General features: G+C 45.0%; 1 protein-coding gene across 9 annotated transcripts in view; it reads left to right on the forward strand.

The window, feature by feature from the left end:
• dachd (dachshund d) overlaps positions 1-20,171 on the forward strand; it is a 110,933-nt gene that overhangs the window by 76,831 nt on the left and 13,931 nt on the right. For 3 of the 9 annotated variants that reach the window (XM_031870190.1, XM_031870192.1, XM_031870196.1), the window contains exons 4-6: positions 8,245-8,417; positions 8,532-8,700; positions 8,827-8,958. In XM_031870190.1, coding sequence (XP_031726050.1) covers positions 8,245-8,417; positions 8,532-8,700; positions 8,827-8,958 — 474 coding nt within the window. The remainder of the gene's footprint in view (positions 1-8,244; positions 8,418-8,531; positions 8,701-8,826; positions 8,959-20,171) is intronic. The other 6 variants (XM_031870195.1, XM_031870197.1, XM_031870198.1 and 3 more) reach the window with 3 other exon arrangements.

Genomic DNA, 20,171 nt, shown 5'->3' on the forward strand with positions numbered 1-20,171 from the left:
ACACACACACACACACACACCCTACTCAATCCTAACCTTAACCATTAGGGGATAAAGCACATACTGACCTGATATGAGTGTCTAGGGGCAACTTCATCCATCTTCCTCTCTAGCTCTCTTGTGGGAGCCTTTGTCAGCTGAAGCTCTTGAGAGGGACTAGATTGTAGCCATAGGCTGAATAGATTTCACTCCGCGAAACACGTCGTGACGCCTCTCCCTCACTGCGACAGATTATTGTCAGATTTATGCAATCATAATGCGGTTTGTTTTTTGATTATCTTTATTGTGATATCAAGGCTGCGCCAGGACAAGATGGGGGTCCGTTTAAGCTGCAGGTGTTGGCAGGGATGGGGGGGGGGCGGCGCGGTGGCATTAAGTGAATCAGACACACACCGAGCGAGACGGAGAGTGGCAGAGCAGACAGACAGCCTTCCAGCCCGAGTAAAGAGCTTGATGGGTCCCTGTCTCTCTCTCTCTTGGGCTTTGGCCCTCACCATCTCTCTATTAGTCTGCCAGGCTCATGGGAGCCAGGTGACAGATAAGCGGAGGGACGACACACACATTTTAATAGACATTTCAAAAGATAAACCCCGATAATCATTTCTCTTTTTAATGAAGTCTAATGTCCTTGTTCTAATTCCGGTTGCGTCGCCTGTTAAGCATCGGCGTTAACACTTGAATATGCATGATTGGGAAATTGTGAGGCGCGCCGACGCTGCAGCAAAAAAAAAAAAAACACACACACACGAGACAACTGCAGAAATAGATTACAATAACAGGGGGGATTGATTAAACATTATTTCAGTAATGATCCATATCAAGTTCTATCATCTCCGAGTGGCGGCGGAGCTTCGTAAAGAGAAACAGACGTGGAAATATTTGTTTGATTGTCTCTTGCGGTTAGTTCACAGAAAAAAAGAAAAAACAACTGACCAGTCGACTTGTCACCCCTCATCAGCATTAGTCCTCATTCTTCATTAATTGGACGGATTAATTTGGAGCGCTTTGATGCGGGGGAGGGGGTGATGCATGCGTCGGGCTGTCCCCTCCTCACTATCCTCTGTCAGGTTGCATTTAGCCACGGAAGGGGCTGACCTTTGAAAGTGAAGAGATCAACGCAATTTGAAAAGACAATGTCACTTGGTGTAAACGTGATACGTGTAATAAATGACATCCAACCTTTCAGCGATGACGAGCTCTTTTTCGCAGGTCGCGGCGGCGCAACAATATGCGCGGCGTGCAATTGCGTAGAAGGCGAAAAGCCGTTTTCACACGCACGGGCCAAGATGGTACAGCGTTCCATTTCAATTGCTGTCGATTATGTCCAAGAGGAAACATTAGCATGTTATTACTGTGTATGTAACAGTAATGACAACACAATGGTGGCAACAGCAAAATGACTCTTTAGCTGTGATTACCCTGTAAATATGTTCCATTGCCCGGCTGTGCTGCAATCGGGGGGGGGGGCGGTATCAAAGAGCATTCATGTGATAGAAATAGTTGGTTCTGTTCCACGAAAGCACTCTTGTGTCGGTTGCCTGAACCGAAAGGTGTTTCTTCTCAATTATGATACGGGAACCCTCATCCAAATAGAGCTATCAGCCATTCTGAGGCCAGACATCTTCACCATCGCACAGCCTCTCCCTCCGGGGACCGAGGGAGATAAAGAGGGAGAGAGAGGGAGACGGAGCGAGTTCAAACAATGTTAAGGAATTTTCACAATCTCAGCATGCCCTTCGCCGTGGGAACAAACAGAGGAAGGGACGTCTCGATGAATTGTGTTTTAGAGTCCGTGACAAAATACTCATTCCAACAAAAATAATTGAAATCAAATAATGTTGGTTTATTTATTTCGTCTGCCTACTTAAAGGGACAGTTCGCCCCAAAAATCAAAACCTGTAGTCGATCTAGATCTTGATTATCCACCGTAGACAATATAATGGGACTTGATGGCTCTCAATTATGGTTGAAAGAAAGTAGTTCCTACATGAAACAAGGCCTGTGGATTATCTCGAGTAACCGGGTCGTGATTTCTGGCATCGCTGTTGAGTTCATCGAATGTATTTCTACGGCGCTTTGAGCCGAGAGAAGGCAGACATCTCTACGGCTGATATCTCCAAAATACATCTACATTAAATATCCCTACAGGTACAGAGGAGGATATGTGTGTTTGATTTTGGGGATTGAACTGTCCCTTTAAGTGTAATTAAATCCAAACTAACGACATCTCTTTGGACTGCAGTCCTATAAAAATCCCTGTTACAGTCGGTTCACCTTGAACTGATTAGCACTACTGTAAACTATACACTGCATTACTGATTTTCTCTCAGGAGGTGATTGTAATGGAGGGAAGTGAAAGCGCAGGAGGCAGCGATGCTAATTTTGTAATTAAAACGGATGATCTGATGACCACGTGCAAACCGACCCCCCCCCCCCCCCCCCCCCCCCCCCCCCACACACACACACACACACACACTCCCACCAAAAGCGATATGACGGCGGACTGGGACTGTGATTGATAACGCTCGTCAATATATTTCATTTCAGGAGCCTTAGTCAAATGACAACTGGTTGTCATTGACTGAAAGCAATCTTTTTAAAAGGGGAGCCTTTGCTAAGTATCAGATGAAAATGATTCCTCTGTCTGCTTGGGTGTCGCTGTCTGTAGGAGCTTTATTGATCGGGCTTTGAATATATTGCACCCGCAGTAGTAACAGCTGCTGGTAATATCTCTCCTCCTGCTCTCCTCTGCCGCGACCGCGGCTTACTGCCGGCGATCAGATGTCGGCGCTCTCGTTGCCGATGTTGCGTCTTTATCAGGAGTGATGTGTGACAAATGTAAAGTGAGCTTGGTTCCGGCCCAAATTAGAGGGGCGAACGGCGAACTCGCTAATGTGCCCTGAAGGCCCGGCTGTCCCGGCCGGCCACAGCCCACGTGCATCTACAAACCCACCATTGTCTGTCTGTCCCCCCCCCCCCCACACACACACACAGCACCCCCCACCACCCTATACGCTCCGTGTTGTCAAGCCCACGGATGTTGGCATGGGTTGGTAAAGGTCATTTACTGTAATGAGATTTGCCACATGCAAGCATATGGCTTGATTATGGCCCTGTTCGTTAACATTTTCAGCAAAGAGACAAATAGACAGCTACAACACGGGGGCTGGTTGGGGGGGGGGGGGGGGGGCGAGACGTGTTTCGCATTTTCTCCCCTCGAAGTCGGGAAGAAGTTTCTTCACAACAGATCTGTCAGGAGAGATGATTGATCTTTCAATTTTCATAAGGAATGTGTGCCATTAGAGGCGAGGATTGGAATTATCCCGTAAAAGTTGCCTGCTTTAGATTTTTATAGACTTAAAGGACAAACACCTCTGTCTGTCTCCTCCATAATTCCTGCCACATGTTACACTCCGGCGGCTCGTGGGTAGGGAAGCAATTATGTTACCTCATCAAACCGCCGATGTTTTCTTATCAGGCTTTCTCGTACATTACACTGCATTCGGCATCTTGGCAGCAAAATCTTCGCCCACCTGAATCCCTGGAAGAGTATCTCTTTATCTTAGCGCTCCGGAACGCGCTTCGTCCGTTGATGTGAATTTGGCTTGGAATGTGTCCAATCATTGTTGCTCTCCGATTGTAAAGGATATTGTTTGCATGTGTTGTTTTTTTTTTTTTTTTTTTACATTTGGCTGGCTCCGCGTGTGTGTGTACATACCAATACATATCCATCGTCTGAGTGCGTTCGTTGCCATGTTTACCTCCCCTTGTTAGCGCGAGACGTATGCCTTTTAATGCGTCCCTTTGTGCGCGTACAAGAGCGTACAGCATGTATTTAACAAAGGCAAGATGTTTGCTTTATTATCAACATTAACTGCGTAAACATACAAAAAAGGGCTTCAAAGTTTCATTCAGTGACACTGAGGAGCTGTGGGTGGCTACATCAAAGCGCAATACCTTCCTCTTTCTCTCCCCCATTTTAATGAGAAACAGGACTCACCAGCCTTGACTGAACCTGCCATCTGTGTGTGTGTCTGTTTTTTTTTCTTCTTATTTGCGTGTGTGTGTGTGTGTGTGTGTGTGTGTGTGTGTGTGTGAGAGAGAGAACAGTTGTGTTCCCGTGCGTATGTAAGCATGCGCTTGCGTTGCGTTAAGTGGCACCACGATTGCCAGACAACATATTTATGGAGGCCGCGTCTCACGTTTGATCTAATGGCTGCAAGGCGTCCCTCCATCTCACGCGGCGGTGCTTCTGATTCTGCTTTTCGGAGGAGATTAATAGTTGTAGTAAAGGTGATTAGCGTTGCGTTGAGAGACCTCTCGACGTCTATGCCCGCGTGACAGGACGCTTTTTCACGAGCAGTTCATTTCCTTTTTTCCCCCAAGGATCGGTGTGCAAAAAGCCTCGATACGACCACAACAAAGACCCGATGTTCCGCGCGCCGCCGCCGCCTCACCTTTGTTGGAGGAATGCGCACGCGACATGGGGGCACTTTACAAGCGCAATTAGGGAGAAAAAGCCGAGATTGTTTTGCAGCAAAGCAGACCGCATATGCACTGTGCCAGTCAGTTGGTCCATTTAGCTGCTCGACCGGAATGGTCCTGTTCAGTTTGACAGATCAGAAGGGGGGAAGGAATATCCCGACACGACGGGAAAACCAAAGGCTTAGCGCCGAGCAAATCAGCCCTTTGTCTCGTTCAATTCAAATCAAAGGATAACCAGGAATGTTTGTTTGACAACAGCATTTACAATGCATTGTTCTGAAGCCCAGAGCCTCCCAAACAAAGACAGATAGGCTTTAAACAAGTCATTTAATTAGCAGCGGATCCCCGGCTTTGGCTGCGCCAACCAATTATACATTCCTGAGGCATGGGCAGGTCCTATTTCACGGGAGCGAGAGGCAGATCCTCTCCAGCCCTGTCTCCTACAGTACATCTCTCCCCTTCCATTTAAGAGAAGGTAAATAGCCCAGACAGACAGCTTCATTAGCCAGCGTCTGAAGAGCGCGGGGCCGATTGTCGCTTAAATAGTGCGCTTTTACTGCAGGGCCCAGCCGGCGACCTCCGATCAATTACAGCTGACATTATTGTTTGTCGGGAGCTTTTTTTCTTTTCTCCTGGACATAGGGAGTAAAAAACGACATCAGGCCTGAGCTTTGGCTGGAAATGTAATCTTCCCCCTCTCTTTGGTTCTTTCGCTCCACAAACAATAAATCATTCACTTGAAGAGATAATAAAGTGCCAAGTAGGAGCTAGTTTAATTTTTGTCAGGGGAAATCTGTCCACAACAGAGTTAAGGGTAAGGGGGCTGGCTGCTAGCTCCGTACCATTTTCAATGACAACGGCTTAGTTCCTTTTTTTATTATTTCTCCCTTATTTTCCTCCGCAGGGTTAGACGTCCAGAAAGGCTCGAGTCCTGTTTAGATGAAGATTAACTGCAGCACAAATCACTGCAGGTTATCATTTCTGTCATCGAAAATAAATGACTGCTCTCTTTTTTAATCATTTTAAAGCATTCAACATTCAATCTTTTTTTTTTTGCGGCGTGATGCTTTCCAGTGTCGGATCAGCAGCGCGCTTTGGTTGTGATGTAACAGCTCTTTTAATCGCGCCGTTACCGAGGGCTGTTTCTAATTCATTCAATTCATCCCGCGCGATTCAGATCTTTGCTCATCCACGCGTGAACTCCCGAGCACCGCACGACACAATAGCTGAGCTGTTTATATTGGTATTAAGTGATTTGTAGTTTTAATGATGGTAAATAGGAGCTCACCTTTAGCGGGTCCCTCAGGCTTACTTCAGGTAAATTACTCCAAATGCATTGTTTATGCCCTTCAGGAGGGGGGGGGGGGGGGGGGGGGGGGGGGGGGCCCGGGGGGGGGGGGGGGGGGGGCTTGTGGGAATTCACCTCTCATCAGGTCTGAACTTCTGTAGCGGAGATAAACACAAACTGACAAATAATGTTTCTCACGGTTTGCCCACTGGAATATCTACACATTATCCAGGTGATTAATGAGGCTGACTAATGTTTGTTGATTCTGTTTTTCACCAAGTTAAAGATCCTTCAGGCCTGAATAGAACACTAGAAAATTGGATGGATTGGCATATGAATGAAAGTGAAAAAAACACTTGACTGTCTTGCTTAAAAAATGCCAGAAACCCTTGAATAAACCAATATCCTCCTCACCTGGCTCCTTTCAGCGACCAACAAAGGGATTTGGCAGACCCTCATCGGCCCTGTGGCACATTCCCCCACAGTGGCCTGAATGGGCCTTTATGGGGAGGAACAGCGCTTTAGGACGGGGTGACATGAAAGGGGCCGGACAGCCGCTGAAAGCGAGACTAATGCCACTTAGAGCGAACAGAGGTCCAGTGTTCCTTCCCCCACCACCGGGCTGCGTCTCAGGTGGAGACACATCCCGTAAAGCCCGTACACCATCGACATGTGATTAACAGTAGTCGGAGTAGTCCGTTTGATTTGCTGAGAAATGTTGCCGCTTAAGTCTATGTGTCTTTCTGAGTGTAGCTGTATCTGATTGAAGGGGTGTAATGCATCCACCACAAAGGCAGAATAAGGCTCTTCACTCCGGCCCTTGAGTGGCCTTGAAAGGCTGATAGGTAGCCTAAAGCTCCCCATGTTGTCCTACAGTAAGTACCCCCGCAATCAGGCCCCTCTGTGGTGTTTTTTAATTGAGCTTAGCCTGCTGAGCGGTAATTGATTCAGCCTGAGCGACAGCGGAGGCGCTGGTACAAGGTGCTGCTTGGCTCCCGCCTCCCTTTAATCTCCACTGCTTTATATTGTTTGGGAATACTCGCCACAGAGGAACTGCATGCCATCTTTCTTATGGAAATCAATGCTGCCTTTAGAAGGGGGGGGGGGAGAGAGGAGTACTTCTCATGTCCTTTCATTTTCAACCAGTGTCCTTCTCTTTGGAGGCGTCGCCATGCAGATCTCCTTGCCCTTTGGCTACTGATGTTTTGTCAGAAGAGAGGAGCGGAGTTGTTTTGTGGATCGGCTCTCTGTAGCGCACTATCTTTCTCTTCTTTTTTTTTTATCCTCTTTCTTTCACACAGCCTTTATTTATTATTTTTTTACCTTGAACCGGGCTGCCAAGAAAGAGAAGAATAAAGGAGAGAAAAATCAACAGAGGCTCAATCAGATCCAATAGTGTCTATGAGGTTTTTTTCCTTTAAAGCATTTGAGGAAAAGCATCTGAGTGGCGGAGGAATGAGACCAAACTGTTCCCAGTCACTTTTGATCCTGCCAGTTCAAGGGGGGGGGGGGGCTGTGTGTGTGTGTGTGTGTGTACAGACACCTAGCTCTGACCTTCTGTCTGTGCTTGTGTCCTTTGAAAGTTGGCTTGTTTTCATTAAGCCATTCAGAAGCACAGCACAGGGCCACAGTCATAGTGACCACCCCCCCCCCCATGGTATCTTTATAAGACATTCTTTACATTTTCGGACCGCTAATGTCTTCAATTTTCCCAATTAGGAGTCCATTGCCAGACAGCAATTGAATAATTTAAAACATTTGTAAGACATCTGATGTTGTAATGGAATAATTTGTGTGAGTGTTTAAAAAGAAGAAAAGAAATGAAAATCCCATTATTGTGCGAGCTGAAAGTGTCTTGACTCTCGTTGGTCTCTGTGCTGTGGAATATAATTAGCCTAAAGTCATTGCCATACTGCGGTCTGACGCTACTTGTTTGTCATTAGCACATTTAACTAGTCATTTGGGTAATGGCTTTGGAGATTGCCTTTGTTTTTACAGAGATATTTTTGTATATGTAAATATTGAGACAATTTCCATAATGTGCCCTTTTTTATTTTCTTTATTCATCGCAGCATAATTGATGCATCTTTATTGCTGTGTAAACTTTGGTCTTTGAACGAATGTGTGTATATAGTTATCATCCCCGTTTTCTTTATTATCATTGCAGTAGTATCTATTATTAACATATGTTGTAAAACATTTATGTGTATTATGTTAACATGGAACGAAGCGATTCATTTGAATTATTCCATTTTTTTCCTCCCGCTTATGGATGGCAGTGTAAAGCTTTAGTGTTATTGGACGGCGATGTTAAAGGGGATATCAGTGGTGGGAATTACTGATTGCTGAATTAAAACCGCAGCAGGTTTTTTGGGGAGTTTTCAGCCAAATCCTCCGAAGTTTCCCCCGTGGACATCTCACTCATAACACGCATCGTTGAGTAACCAACAGACCATCTTCTTGCGTTTCAGGCCTGGAACTCCCCTTCATGATGATGCCACACCCCCTGATCCCAGTCAGCCTGCCCCCGGCCTCCGTCACCATGGCGATGAGCCAGATGAACCACCTCAACACCATCGCCAACATGGCGGCTGCAGCACAGGGCCAGAGTCTGCCCTCCAGAATGGTCACCTCTGTTATAAAGGTACATTTTTAACCACGGTTTAGACGCTCCAATGTAACGTCCTGTGGCGTAATGCGTTTATCTGTGGGCTACTTTGGATGTTCATTTTTGGGTTGTGTGTTTCTGGCGCTGCTGGGGTTTCAGGAACGGGTGCCGGACAGTCCCTCCCCCGCTCCCTCCTTAGAAGACCACAGGAGGCCGGGCAGTCACCCGTCGTCCCACCGCAGCAGCAGCGTGTCCAGCTCGCCAGCCCACACGGAAAGCTCCTCAGACAGGATACGTACGTTTGTCACACAGATAAATGGTGAAGAAAAAAAGCGACCGCGCCGCGCAGATTGTTTGTTCGTGTCCAATCTACGCAAGACGGAGTAGAGACGCGCTCTCTGTGATGTTCCTAATGCCCCCTGTGTTTCTGTCATTCCCTCTCCAGCGATGCACCACAACGGCCTGTCCATGAACCACGCCCTGCTAGGGCTGTCCCCCAACATGCCGCCCGGGCCTAAGGAGGGAGACCTGGCCCACGACATGAGCCACGAAATGAAGAGGATGCACTCCGACAAAGGTGAGTCAGGTCCTGTCTTCAAGGCAAACGATGCACCGTATGCTGTGAAGTCTTTGCTCCAGAAATGAGCTGTGATTTGTGTTGTTTCTGCTCACAATGTACGTTTGTAAGTGAAGGACTTCATTAACTTTTAGTTCCTTCTATTCAATGTGCACAATGTATGAAAATAACAGCTGCTATGAGAAACAAGCAGCTGAATACTGTGCTCTACTGGACCGGCTTTATTCTAGTTGCATATAAAATACGTTGTAATGTGAACGGTTTATGGAGAGCAGAGTTTTGCAGATGTGCACAGAAATGTGTAACAGTGGAGACTACATGTGGATGACTTGTTGGTCAGGGTGCCTTCAAGTGACATCAATTGGAGTGGAAGATATCAACAATGTTATCATTTACTTTACAAGACACTAGAAAACCATCTGCATTCCTCGTGTACCCAACACTTGAAATTTCAGTTTTTTTAAGATTATTTATCTAATTTGTTTAACAATTGTTAAGTCTTTGTCAGGATTTGCAGTCAGCCTCTGTTCCTGTTGATCCCAGCTGTAGATTGTGTCAGTTTAATGATACTCCAGAACGACTCTATTAGTTTCACATGTATTTGTTACAGACTACAAACCAGAGATGCACTTAAGAAGAGGTAACCTGTGGTGTAAATATGTGTTTAATTGTTTGGATGAAACGCCGCACACGTTGTGCTTATTGGAGCAATCTCTGTGTTTTGGAACCCCACAGAAACACAACAGTGTTTACCTGCTGTAGGTTACGCATTTACAACACGTGTCAGCCTTTTACACTACACAGGATATGATCACAGTAACAATCTGTAGACCAAGTGCATTGTTTTTTTAGCAATTTTCTGCAAACAATGCTTTTTTATCTTCTAATCACTTTCAACTAATTTACCCCCCTATTTCACGCCTCCATGCACCCCTGACCTCTGCTGTAATAGGACGCTGTTCACTGCAGTTACAGTAAACAGCTAAGAACACTATTCTGTTAACAGAAAGTTAAAAGACAAATTGGGGGAAAAAATGAAAAAGAGCTGCTGTAGGTTCTTTAAAACAAATACACAAACATTAAGAGTGTGGCTGCTGAATGTTCTCAGAATTAGATTTTCATACAGATTTTGCATTTTGTATTAGTTTTGGTTGATATTTTCACATAAATGTGGGAAAGAAGGAGCCGTTTACACAGAGCAGCAGGCTTGATGACATCATTATTAACTCTGAACTCAGAGGGAAACATTGAAAACACTGAACCTCAGTCCCATTGTCCGGAGTAAATGTTTGTGTTAGTAATTACTGCCATTATTTCATTACAATTTTGACGTGCTTGTGAAAAAGAAAAGAAGAGAAAAAAAAAAAGATAAAGATCTACTAAGCGTGGCGGATTAAATACAAAGTGAAGCAAATAATAGATTTCAGTATTCTCTGTTGGCTTTGAGCAGAGCAGGGCGGGCTGTGCTGTGCTGGGTGATGCAGGGTGGGGCGAGGCTGATAATGATATTAAAACCACTGTGGAAATCAGTGGGCTGTATGTTCCCTGTTGGCCAGGCCGACATGAAGATCAGTGTTAGACCTTCACTCACAGGGTGTGAAGCAGTGAATAGTAATAATTAGCAGGATCAGGAGAGGAATTTATGGTCACAAACTGTCTAACTGTCTGTGCCTGAATGTGAGTGTGTGTGTGTAAGTGTGTGTGCGTGTGAGACAAGAAGAGAGTCAGGCAAACAGAGAAAGGAGGAGATTTAACCAAGAATCCACACACTAAATCAACCGGATGATTTTCCCCAGTAGCAGAAATCCTACTTCTCAGCCTGAGTGCCTCGTATACACGCGTATACGTATATATATACATAATGCACACAAACGGTCTGTAATTCCTTCGCAATATTAGAGGAGAAAGCAAATGACCCGGCAATCCACACCAGTTCTACCCAGTTGACCCGCACGCATCCACAAACACGCGCCGCGTCCTCTTCCAGATTGTCAATTCCTAATATGTCACCGGACTTGATTAGGATTCTGAGCTCTCTCCAGTGTGCGCACCAGAGGTCTCGGGCTGTGGAAAACATTTTTATAAAATAACCCATTAATGCAGAGGAGTGCAACTAAATTAGTTACCAATTTGCTGAGCATGAATTAATGAAGAGAGCTTCTCCCGGCTCCCACAGTTGTAATTTTCATAATAACCCCAGACCTTTATTTGGCAGGTTGTTTAGTTTTTTCGTTTGAAGGTTTTCATTAGTCTAATGAGGACTGTGCAAGGGCGAGCAGTCAGCACAATTTACATGAGGAAGCTATCATAATAAATGAGGCAATTTGAATAACATGCACAGGTTTATGCAGCGAGATAAGAGAGATTGTAGCAGCCAGATCCAGAGGTAACCAATACATTAGAACCAACTAATAACCAAAGTAATTCCAATAAAAGCTTTAAGTGAAGGGAATAAAATTAATGATAGATATATTGAACTGTAATGATATGATACATGATGCATTAGATTAATAAAATAAATGCGTTTCCATTGTTAGAGCTGGGGGGGGGGGGGGGGTGAGGCCTCGCCATCCTTTGTTTATGGCGAGCTCTTTTAATTAGGCTTGTTCGTCGCGTCGGTTTGTTTAGATAAATGAGATAACATTCCAATGGTTTAATGATATCTCTCCACTTGTTTGATCTTTATGATCCTGGCAGAGCATTAAATTAATCTCTCTCGCGACGCACTCTCAGAAACAGGGAGCACAGTGGAGCGCGGAGGGAGGATGCGCCGGCCGAAGCTCTGCAAGTAGCCAGACACCTCAGAGACGGACACTAGAGCGGCACATCACTCGCATCCTGTGAACGCGCCGCGTCTTTTTCATGTCATCTCTGCCGATGAAGGACAAAGGCTGTTTTTTTGTTGTCGTCTAAAAAAGAGCCATTTCCAAAGTTGTGTCACCCGGTGCAGAGTAACCAGATGGTTTTTCTTTTCCTCTTCAGGGAGCTTGTTTGTTTGAACTTGATTGTTTTTCGTCCAAGTTTTAAGTTAAAAAGCGGAGATTAGACGACGTGTGAGGAGGGAGAACTAAGTGTTATCTCACATGTGACTAATTGAATTGCTTCAAACAGAAAGTCTGTGGCGATAGCTTCCGACAAGCCTCTGTCCCGTGAAAAACAGCAGGTAGCTGACAAACAGGGGAGGGGGGATTTGAAAGGTACGGAAGCCTTTGGCTGTAAACTCACTTTGGACATCAAACAGTTGACATCATTTTATTTCCCTTGAGGGAGGAGAGAGAAGATGTTTGAAACACGGGCCATATGTATGTACGTCCACGATTCTGCAGATACCATGTGGCAGTTTGAGCATTTTGCCAACAAACAAATTTCACCACTCTACGGCAGCCCTCCCGCTGCAGTTAAACATGCCACATCTCTTCTTATTTTTTACCCGAGAGTAGGCGGGTAAAATGATTCTGTAAACCATATTTTAAAAGCGGAGGTGATTCACTCGGTAACACGATATCGGCTCTTCCCCCGGCTGAACGTCGTACACTCTTGTTGACACAACAGGAGATGCTCTCTAATGTCCTCCCGAGTACCTAGAGGTGCATCTTTTTCCCCCTGCCTGCTATCAACCGAGCAATCGTTGGTGTGACCACGACGGACAAAGATTGGCCACGCCTTCTCTTTGTCAGGATGCTGCCCACAGTAGGTGCCCGGTGGCTGCTGGTGCACTGTGCCCAGGTTCACAGTTAGAGTGATGGAGGTTGTCACAGTCTATTACATGCAGCTGCTTTGGGCAAGGACCTGTGGACACTGATGGGCTCATGTAGAGAGGGGGGATGTCTTTAGAAAAAAAGATGAAAAGGGCAAAAAAGAAAAAAGAAGTGATTTCAGTCCTTTGTAGTCTTTGTTCTGCGTTCGCAATGTTAAAAAAAGAAAGTTCGGGGACTTTGGGTCCGGTAAAAGTTTAGGCATCAGTCGCAGCGTAAATATTTCACCGACGTCGGCGGTATCCCCGCAACAGTATCGTTAAGAAAAGTTCGATACGTTCGAGCTCCTACTCTCTTCATCTTTCTGACTTTAATGCATAGTGTTTTGCTCCCCCCCCCCCCCCGGTGTCCTTGGCGTTTGCAGGCTTCAAACACATGCTGACTACCTGACTTTTCCCTAAGTCGGGAGGCAAGATCATTAGCCATCACAACCCTGAAATGTGACTTGGCAGACAATAATGCTTTATGATCAAACAACTTGTCAGTGCGTCCCGTTGAAATGAAAGAGTGCAAAAAAATAATACAATAGAGGATCAATCAAATTTCCACCGGCCCCCTGTGCATGAGAGAGAGAGAGAGAGAGAGAGAGAGAGAGAGAGAGAGAGATTGCTGATGGTGCAGAGAGGGGGCTATTCCTCGAGGACACGGGAGTTCATTTGGATATTTGTTCTCCTGCTCATGAATGTTCCATTGCGTGACACCATCCCCTGCTAATCACATTTCACTGAAAAGGTGGTGGTGGTGGGGGGCGGGGGGATGCTTTTAGGGACGTTGAAAAGAGAGAGGTTCTTTTTAATCTTTGAAATGCCTCAAAAGTGACAGAATGCTCTCTCCTGCCAAGACGCGAGCCTCGGATGGGGAGATAAATATGCTGTGGTCAGCTAAGTGTATCTAGTGAGCAGAGAGGCAAATTTAATAATGCATTATCATTCACTGGCGAAGGTGAAATCTCCCTGTCCATCAGGAGGCTGAGGCCTGTTTCATGTTACCCTTCGCTGCAAATGAACAAGTGCTTTACTCAGCCATACTAGAGATGCACAGTAGGCACTGGTGCTCCACTATATATAGAGAGAGATGCGTGTGGGCCGTCAGGAGGGGCAGGTCCGCAATCAAAGCAATCATCTCTCACGGTCTGACTGGAGACATTAATGATCATGGCCCTCAGTCCTGATAACACCTGTTTTGAACAATAACCTTCTTTTCTTTTTGTTGTTGTTCTTCTTTTTCTTCTTCGTCTCTGAGAAAACACAAGGTGCGTTTTACATATCCGAGCATCTGCCATTATGCAGATTACGGGAACACATTTACCCGGATGCCCTTGGACAACGGCGTTAAACAATTATGAAGATTATGTACAATGCGGGGAGAGGGGGGGGGAAATTCAAAACAAATTCGCACCTGAGCGGCGGGGCAACTGTTGCGGACAGATAAGGTTGACCCTGAATATGTATTTCTGTACTTTTGGAGACATTTCCGTGGGGTTTGTTTGTATAATTGTAATATTTACATGTAAACAGTAATTAAGTGGTGCCGCCGACATGCTGCCAGGGCCGAGCTCTGCCAAGGTAAACACCGGGCCCTAGCAGTTCGCCACAGTCCATCATGTTTACAGACTTGTGGAGCCGAGTGCTGTTTGTGTGCTCCTCCTCGGCAAAGCCCATAAAACACGACCAATTGCGCGCCGCGCGTCGGAAAAACACAGTCGCTCTTATCGCCTGGAAGTCTGCTCGCCGACTTGAGGACATTGTGAGTCAAACCTTTAAATTTTCACTCCGCGATAATTACGCCGCTATACTTGAGCTTTTATATCCTTTCACTGAGAGAGTAAATCATTCCTAATAAAGAGAGGAAGAATAGGGGGCGGGAGGGAGAAGTGCTCCAGGACTAATTCTCTCCGCTCCCTCCCTCATCTGCTCTCTATTCTGCTTTTTCTTTTTTTCCCTTTTTTGTTGAAAGCCTCTCTCTGAGTTTTCCAGTCACCTTGACTTTGCAGCTGCAGCCTTACAGCATGTTGCTTATCCCGCCTAACCCCGGCCTGTCAATTAGGTGTTTAAAAATTAATCTCTTTAACTGGAAATACCATGACAGCTTTCTTCCGTTCTGTAAATGAAGTGTTATTAATTCACGCGGCGCCCGAGCCAGTGTTATGAATAATGTTATCAAAACAGATTTCCGCGCGTTTAACACGCCGCTCCTATTAAAAGCCCTTAAGTATTTTCATAACTGTGAAACCCGAGCTACTAATGGATTTGCATCCATTTTTATAATTTTGTTTGTTGAGCTAGGCCGCCGCAGAGCAAGTTCCTCTTTTTTTGTTCTTCGGTCGTCATTTAAAAGCAGCTCAGTACATCCGGTCTGGATTAGCTGTCGACGACGCCCGTTCAGCGGCGGCGTAGCCGCTCTCCCTGTAGGATTGCAATGCCAGGCAATGACACCAATGTGCCCCCTCCCCTTCCAAGCTCTGATCTAGCAGCAGGCTATCTGGCCAACCACACCAAACTAATGCTTGTTCCATTAAAACCCGGTGATTACGGGGGGATTTCCTCTCTGTTTGTTTGTTTGAATGCTTAATTATCAATATGTAATTGGCGTGTGCGTTGCGACGTCGGGGCGCACATTCGGTGGCGCATTCCACCGGAATGCGCGTTGCTATCGGGTGCAAACAGGACTCCCCAGTCACAGTCTGAAGTTAAGCTGCATGCGAAGTTGCTCTAATGAATTAATAAATGCCAAACAAAGGAGAACTAAACAAAGAGTGTATGGGGGGGGGGGGGGGGGGGAGAAAGGGAGGGAGGGGGGAGGGGGGAAGGGGGGGGGGGGGGGGAGTAGGGGGGAGTAAAAGGCTTGATGATTAGTGGGTCAGAGAGATTAGTGGGGTGTACAGTACAAATGATCCCCCCTTCTGAAACGGGGATGATTCAGGCAAAATACCCAATCAATAGTCGAGGCCAATTTAATCTCTGGGATTCTTCTGTCAATAGACGGACCCGGTCAACGGAGGTCAATACGCAAAGACAATCTAAACACCTTCAAAGTGCCTCGCTATAATGTCCTTCCCCAGGTATTATCCGGTCCACAGTTTGAGCTCAATAGGTGAATTACAGAAATCCATTCAAGTCTGCCCGGCTGTCATTTTCTTCTCTGAGCCACAAGTTTATTTTTTGGCCCTCCCCACCCTGAGCCTCCGTCGACTCGACTGAAAAACTAAGGACGTGGATTTGATCCCCGACCTTTAATGGCCTCGCCCCGTTCTGTTTCCGCCCTCCTGACTGCGATATTCCCTCTACAAAATGCCATCTCGTCTCCGCCACTGTTTCGCTTTAAGAGCTCATTTGAAGGTGCGCGCTGGCAGAAACAAAAGTCCTGCATGCTTTTATGCAGTCATCACAGTCAGCCAAGCCTGTAATCCTCAGAGGTCCGATAATGACATAGCCCCCTGCATTTATTACATGGAGGAGAGGAGAGAGGGAAAACGCTGACTTTGAACAAATGAACACTCTGACCTTTATGCAATAAATATGACATGGGCCGCATAAAAAGACAAGATATCTTCCTCCTGAATGGAAGTCAACACGGATTCTGTTCCCTTGCCTCTTGCTCTCTCTGTTTCCATTTCTCTCTCTCTCTTGCTGTTTTTTCCTCTCTCTTTTTCCAGCTAACAATTAACAAAATGATGAAATCTATTTTGATTGTACGTGCCCTAATATTGCAATCTATGCTCCAAAAGCACAATGTGCAGTAGATAATTCCCTGCGCTGTGGGTCGCGTTACACATCGTGTACACTGCAGAATATCACGGTACAATCATCCGTCAGTCTTCTGATCTCCATGCGTGATTAGATTCTCGAATTTCATCATTAGCGGGTGTTGTCTCAGCAGCAACAGCAATAAAAAGGAAAAGAAGTTCTTGATCCACGCCGGTAAAAGGAGAGTTTTAAAAGAGAGGATCAACCTTTAACTGTGTCTTTTGTAATATCGCTGTGATCCCAATTGAGCATCGCGATTGTCTTCTTTTGTCACCCCGGAACCGCCTCTGTGACAGTAAAGGATTTATGGTTATTTCCTCCGCGCAGCCTGTCCATCTGTGGCTCTATCTTCACGTTGGCCTTGAGAATACGATTCAATTTATTAAGGCAAAGCAATGGACTCATTACTTTAAAAAGGTGGCAAGAGAGAGAAGGAGCGAGAGGGAGAAGTGACACACCGAATTGGTTATTAATGGAAAAGGCACAGCCACAGGGCAGTTGAGATTTAATGATATCCTACAAGAAAATATGAGGGTGTCACTCTCCAAAAAGTCATGCTAAATGTCAACATTTTAAGGTCTCGGTGCTAATTTTATGCCTGTGCACAGTAATGTTTTGGAGAGCATTTAGGAAACACGGCCCAGTGGCCAGCCTGATTATCCCGCTCACCTTCTCTCCTCTCTCCAAATGGGTTTGTGCAGCAAGCGATTTCATCTCTAAGTGAAGTGAACATTAAGGGAGGGGAGAAGGAGAGAGCAATAGAGAGGGGAGAAAAAAGCACGCGGTTTGATTTTCACGCTGTGATAAGAGAGTGGGAGCCAAATGTTACCTGTTAATCTAGCCCAAACCGACCGGGGCTCTTGACTTTGTCCCCCAGCAGGGATGGGGCAAACACTCATTTTCCTCTCTCCGTGATGAAAAGGAAATTAGCTTAAATGTGATGAGGGCACATTAGTGTGTGTGCTGTGCATGTGTGTAATGAGAGTGTGTGTCTGTGTGTGTGTGAGGGTTTTTGTTTGCATACATCTTTCTCTTTCTTCACCGTGTATACACACACACACACATGCACAGTATATGAAAGTGATGGTCATTTTAAAGGAATTTGTCTTGTATGGATTCGTCGCACACGTTCTCGCCGTATGTCCTGCAGGTTCATTAAAGGGACAGTACACCCCAAAAGCAAAGATGCATATCTTTCCTCTTACCTGTGGTGCTGTTTATCAATCTGGATTGTTTTGGTGTGAGTGTTGGAGGTATCAGCCGCAAAGATGTCTGCCATTTATCTAATATAATTGGACTATATGGCACTCAGTGTGTTGCTAAAAAAAAATACATTTGAACATTGTGCAGAAGGAAGCGCGCGTCTGTACTCGACACTGCTAGCTCACCTAGCGTCGCCAAGCTAGCCAACGTTGCAACGCAGCCGAGGAGGAAGCCATTAGGCTCGTTCGAGTTGAACTGCGCCTCGCCTGGAAAGCAGACGAGAGCAAGCGGACGTAGAAAGGGGCGTTGACAAAAAACTGTGTTCAAGTCGGACTGTTTTCAGCCGCCTGCTTCTTCTTCTTCTTCTTTCTTTTCCTTTTTTTGGCAGTTGGCAAACAGCTTTCGGGTGCATTACTGCCTCCCACTAATCTGGAGTGTGGACTAAGGACTCTAATACGACAACCAACCGAAAATAAATACATATACATATATACACACATACATATACATATGTGTGTAAATTAATAAAGATATGTATATAAATAAATATATCTAAATAAATATATATATATACAGTTGTGTGAAAAAGTGTTTGCCCCCTTCCTGATTTCTTATTTTTTGCATGTTTGTCACACTTAAATGTTTCAGATCATCAAACAAATTTAAATATTAGACAAAGATAACACAAGTAAACACAAATGCAGTTTTTATTATTAAGGGGGGAAAAAATCCAAACCTACATGGCCCTGTGTGAAAAAGTGATTGCCCCCCCCCTGTTAAAACATAAATTAACTGTGGTTTATCACATCTTTGGAAAGCTGAGTTCAATTTCTCTAGCCACACCCAGGCCTGATTACTGCCACACCTGTTCTCAATCAAGAAATCACTTAAATAGGACCTGCCTGACAAAGTGAGGTAGACCAAAAGATCCTCAAAAGCTAGACATCATGCTGTGATCCAAAGAAATTCAGGAACAAATGAGAAACAAAGTAATTGAAATCTATCAGTCTGGAAAAGGTTACAAAGCCATTTCTAAAGCTTTGGGACTCCAGCGAACCACAGTGAGAGCCATTATCCACAAATGGCGAAAACATGGAACAGTGGTGAACCTTCCCAGGAGTGGCCGGCCGACCAAAATTACCCCAAGAGCGCAGCGACGACTCATCCAAGAGGTCACAAAAGACCCCAGAACAACATCCAAAGAACTGCAGGCCTCACTTGCCTCAATTAAGGTCAGTGTTCATGACTCCACCATAAGAAAGAGACTGGGCAAAAATGGCCTGCATGGCAGAGTTCCAAGACGAAAACCATTGCTGAGCAAAAAGAACATAAAGGCTCGTCTCAGTTTTGCCAGAAAACATCTTGATGATCCCCAAGACTTTTGGGAAAATACTCTGTGGACTGACGAGACAAAAGTTGAACTTTTTGGAAGGTGTATGTCCCATTACATCTGGCGTAAAAGTAACACGGCATTTCAGAAAAGGAACATCATACCAACAATAAAATATGGTGGTGGTAGTGTGATGGTCTGGGGCTGTTTTGCTGCTTCAGGACCTGGAAGACTTGCTGTGTTAAATGGAACCATGAATTCTGCTGTCTACCAACAAATCCTGAAGGAGAATGTCCGGCCATCTGTTCGTGACCTCAAGCTGAAGCGCACTTGGGTTCTGCAGCAGGACAATGATCCAAAACACACCAGCAAGTCCACCTCTGAATGGCTTAAGAAAAACAAAATGAAGACTTTGGAGTGGCCTAGTCAAAGTTATTATTATGCTTTCTAATAACAGAGGGAACTGTTCAATCAGAGGAGCGGCGGTTCGATCCCCGACTCCGCTAGGAGCATGTCGATGTGTCCTTGAGCAAGACACTTAACCCCAAAATTGCTGGTCTTTAAGTTTGGATGTCTTTTCATATATTTAACTATGTTATTATTATAATTGAGGATATAAGATTGGGCATATTTTAGTTCTTGGATGTCATATTTATTTAAACATTTATATAAATAAATATATGTGAAGATAGCGTAATTTCTAAATCATACAACCGTAAATTTAAGAAATTAAAAAACTGAACCAACAGTCCAAACATCACAGCTACATAAACAGGCTACACACGGAGGAAAAGCAGCGCTGCAAGTTTCCATCAGTGACAATTGTGCTTTTCTTTTAATACGTTTTGTGATGCTTCACAATCAATCGATGGACACATTCCAGTACTCTGACTGAAAACATATTGACATCAAGTAGGATGTAGGCTTTCTCAATAAATATCTTTATTTACAGATGCTAAATAAATAACCTTATATATTATTATTGTTATTGCACAAAATGAGACTAGATGGCTATTAAGCCAACAATCTAGCGTTAAGTATTACAATTAGACAGAAAATTAGGATTTACATTTTTTTATACTATATTTATCCTGTTAATTAAGGATAAATTTGTCTCTGCATTTGACCCATCCCTAAATATGGGGAGCAGTGGGCTGTCTTTGACATGCGACACGTCAA

The sequence above is a fragment of the Anarrhichthys ocellatus genome, unplaced genomic scaffold, assembly GCF_004355925.1.
Source record: "Anarrhichthys ocellatus isolate YVR2014 unplaced genomic scaffold, GSC_Weel_1.0 scaffold51, whole genome shotgun sequence".
Taxonomy (NCBI): domain Eukaryota; kingdom Metazoa; phylum Chordata; class Actinopteri; order Perciformes; family Anarhichadidae; genus Anarrhichthys; species Anarrhichthys ocellatus.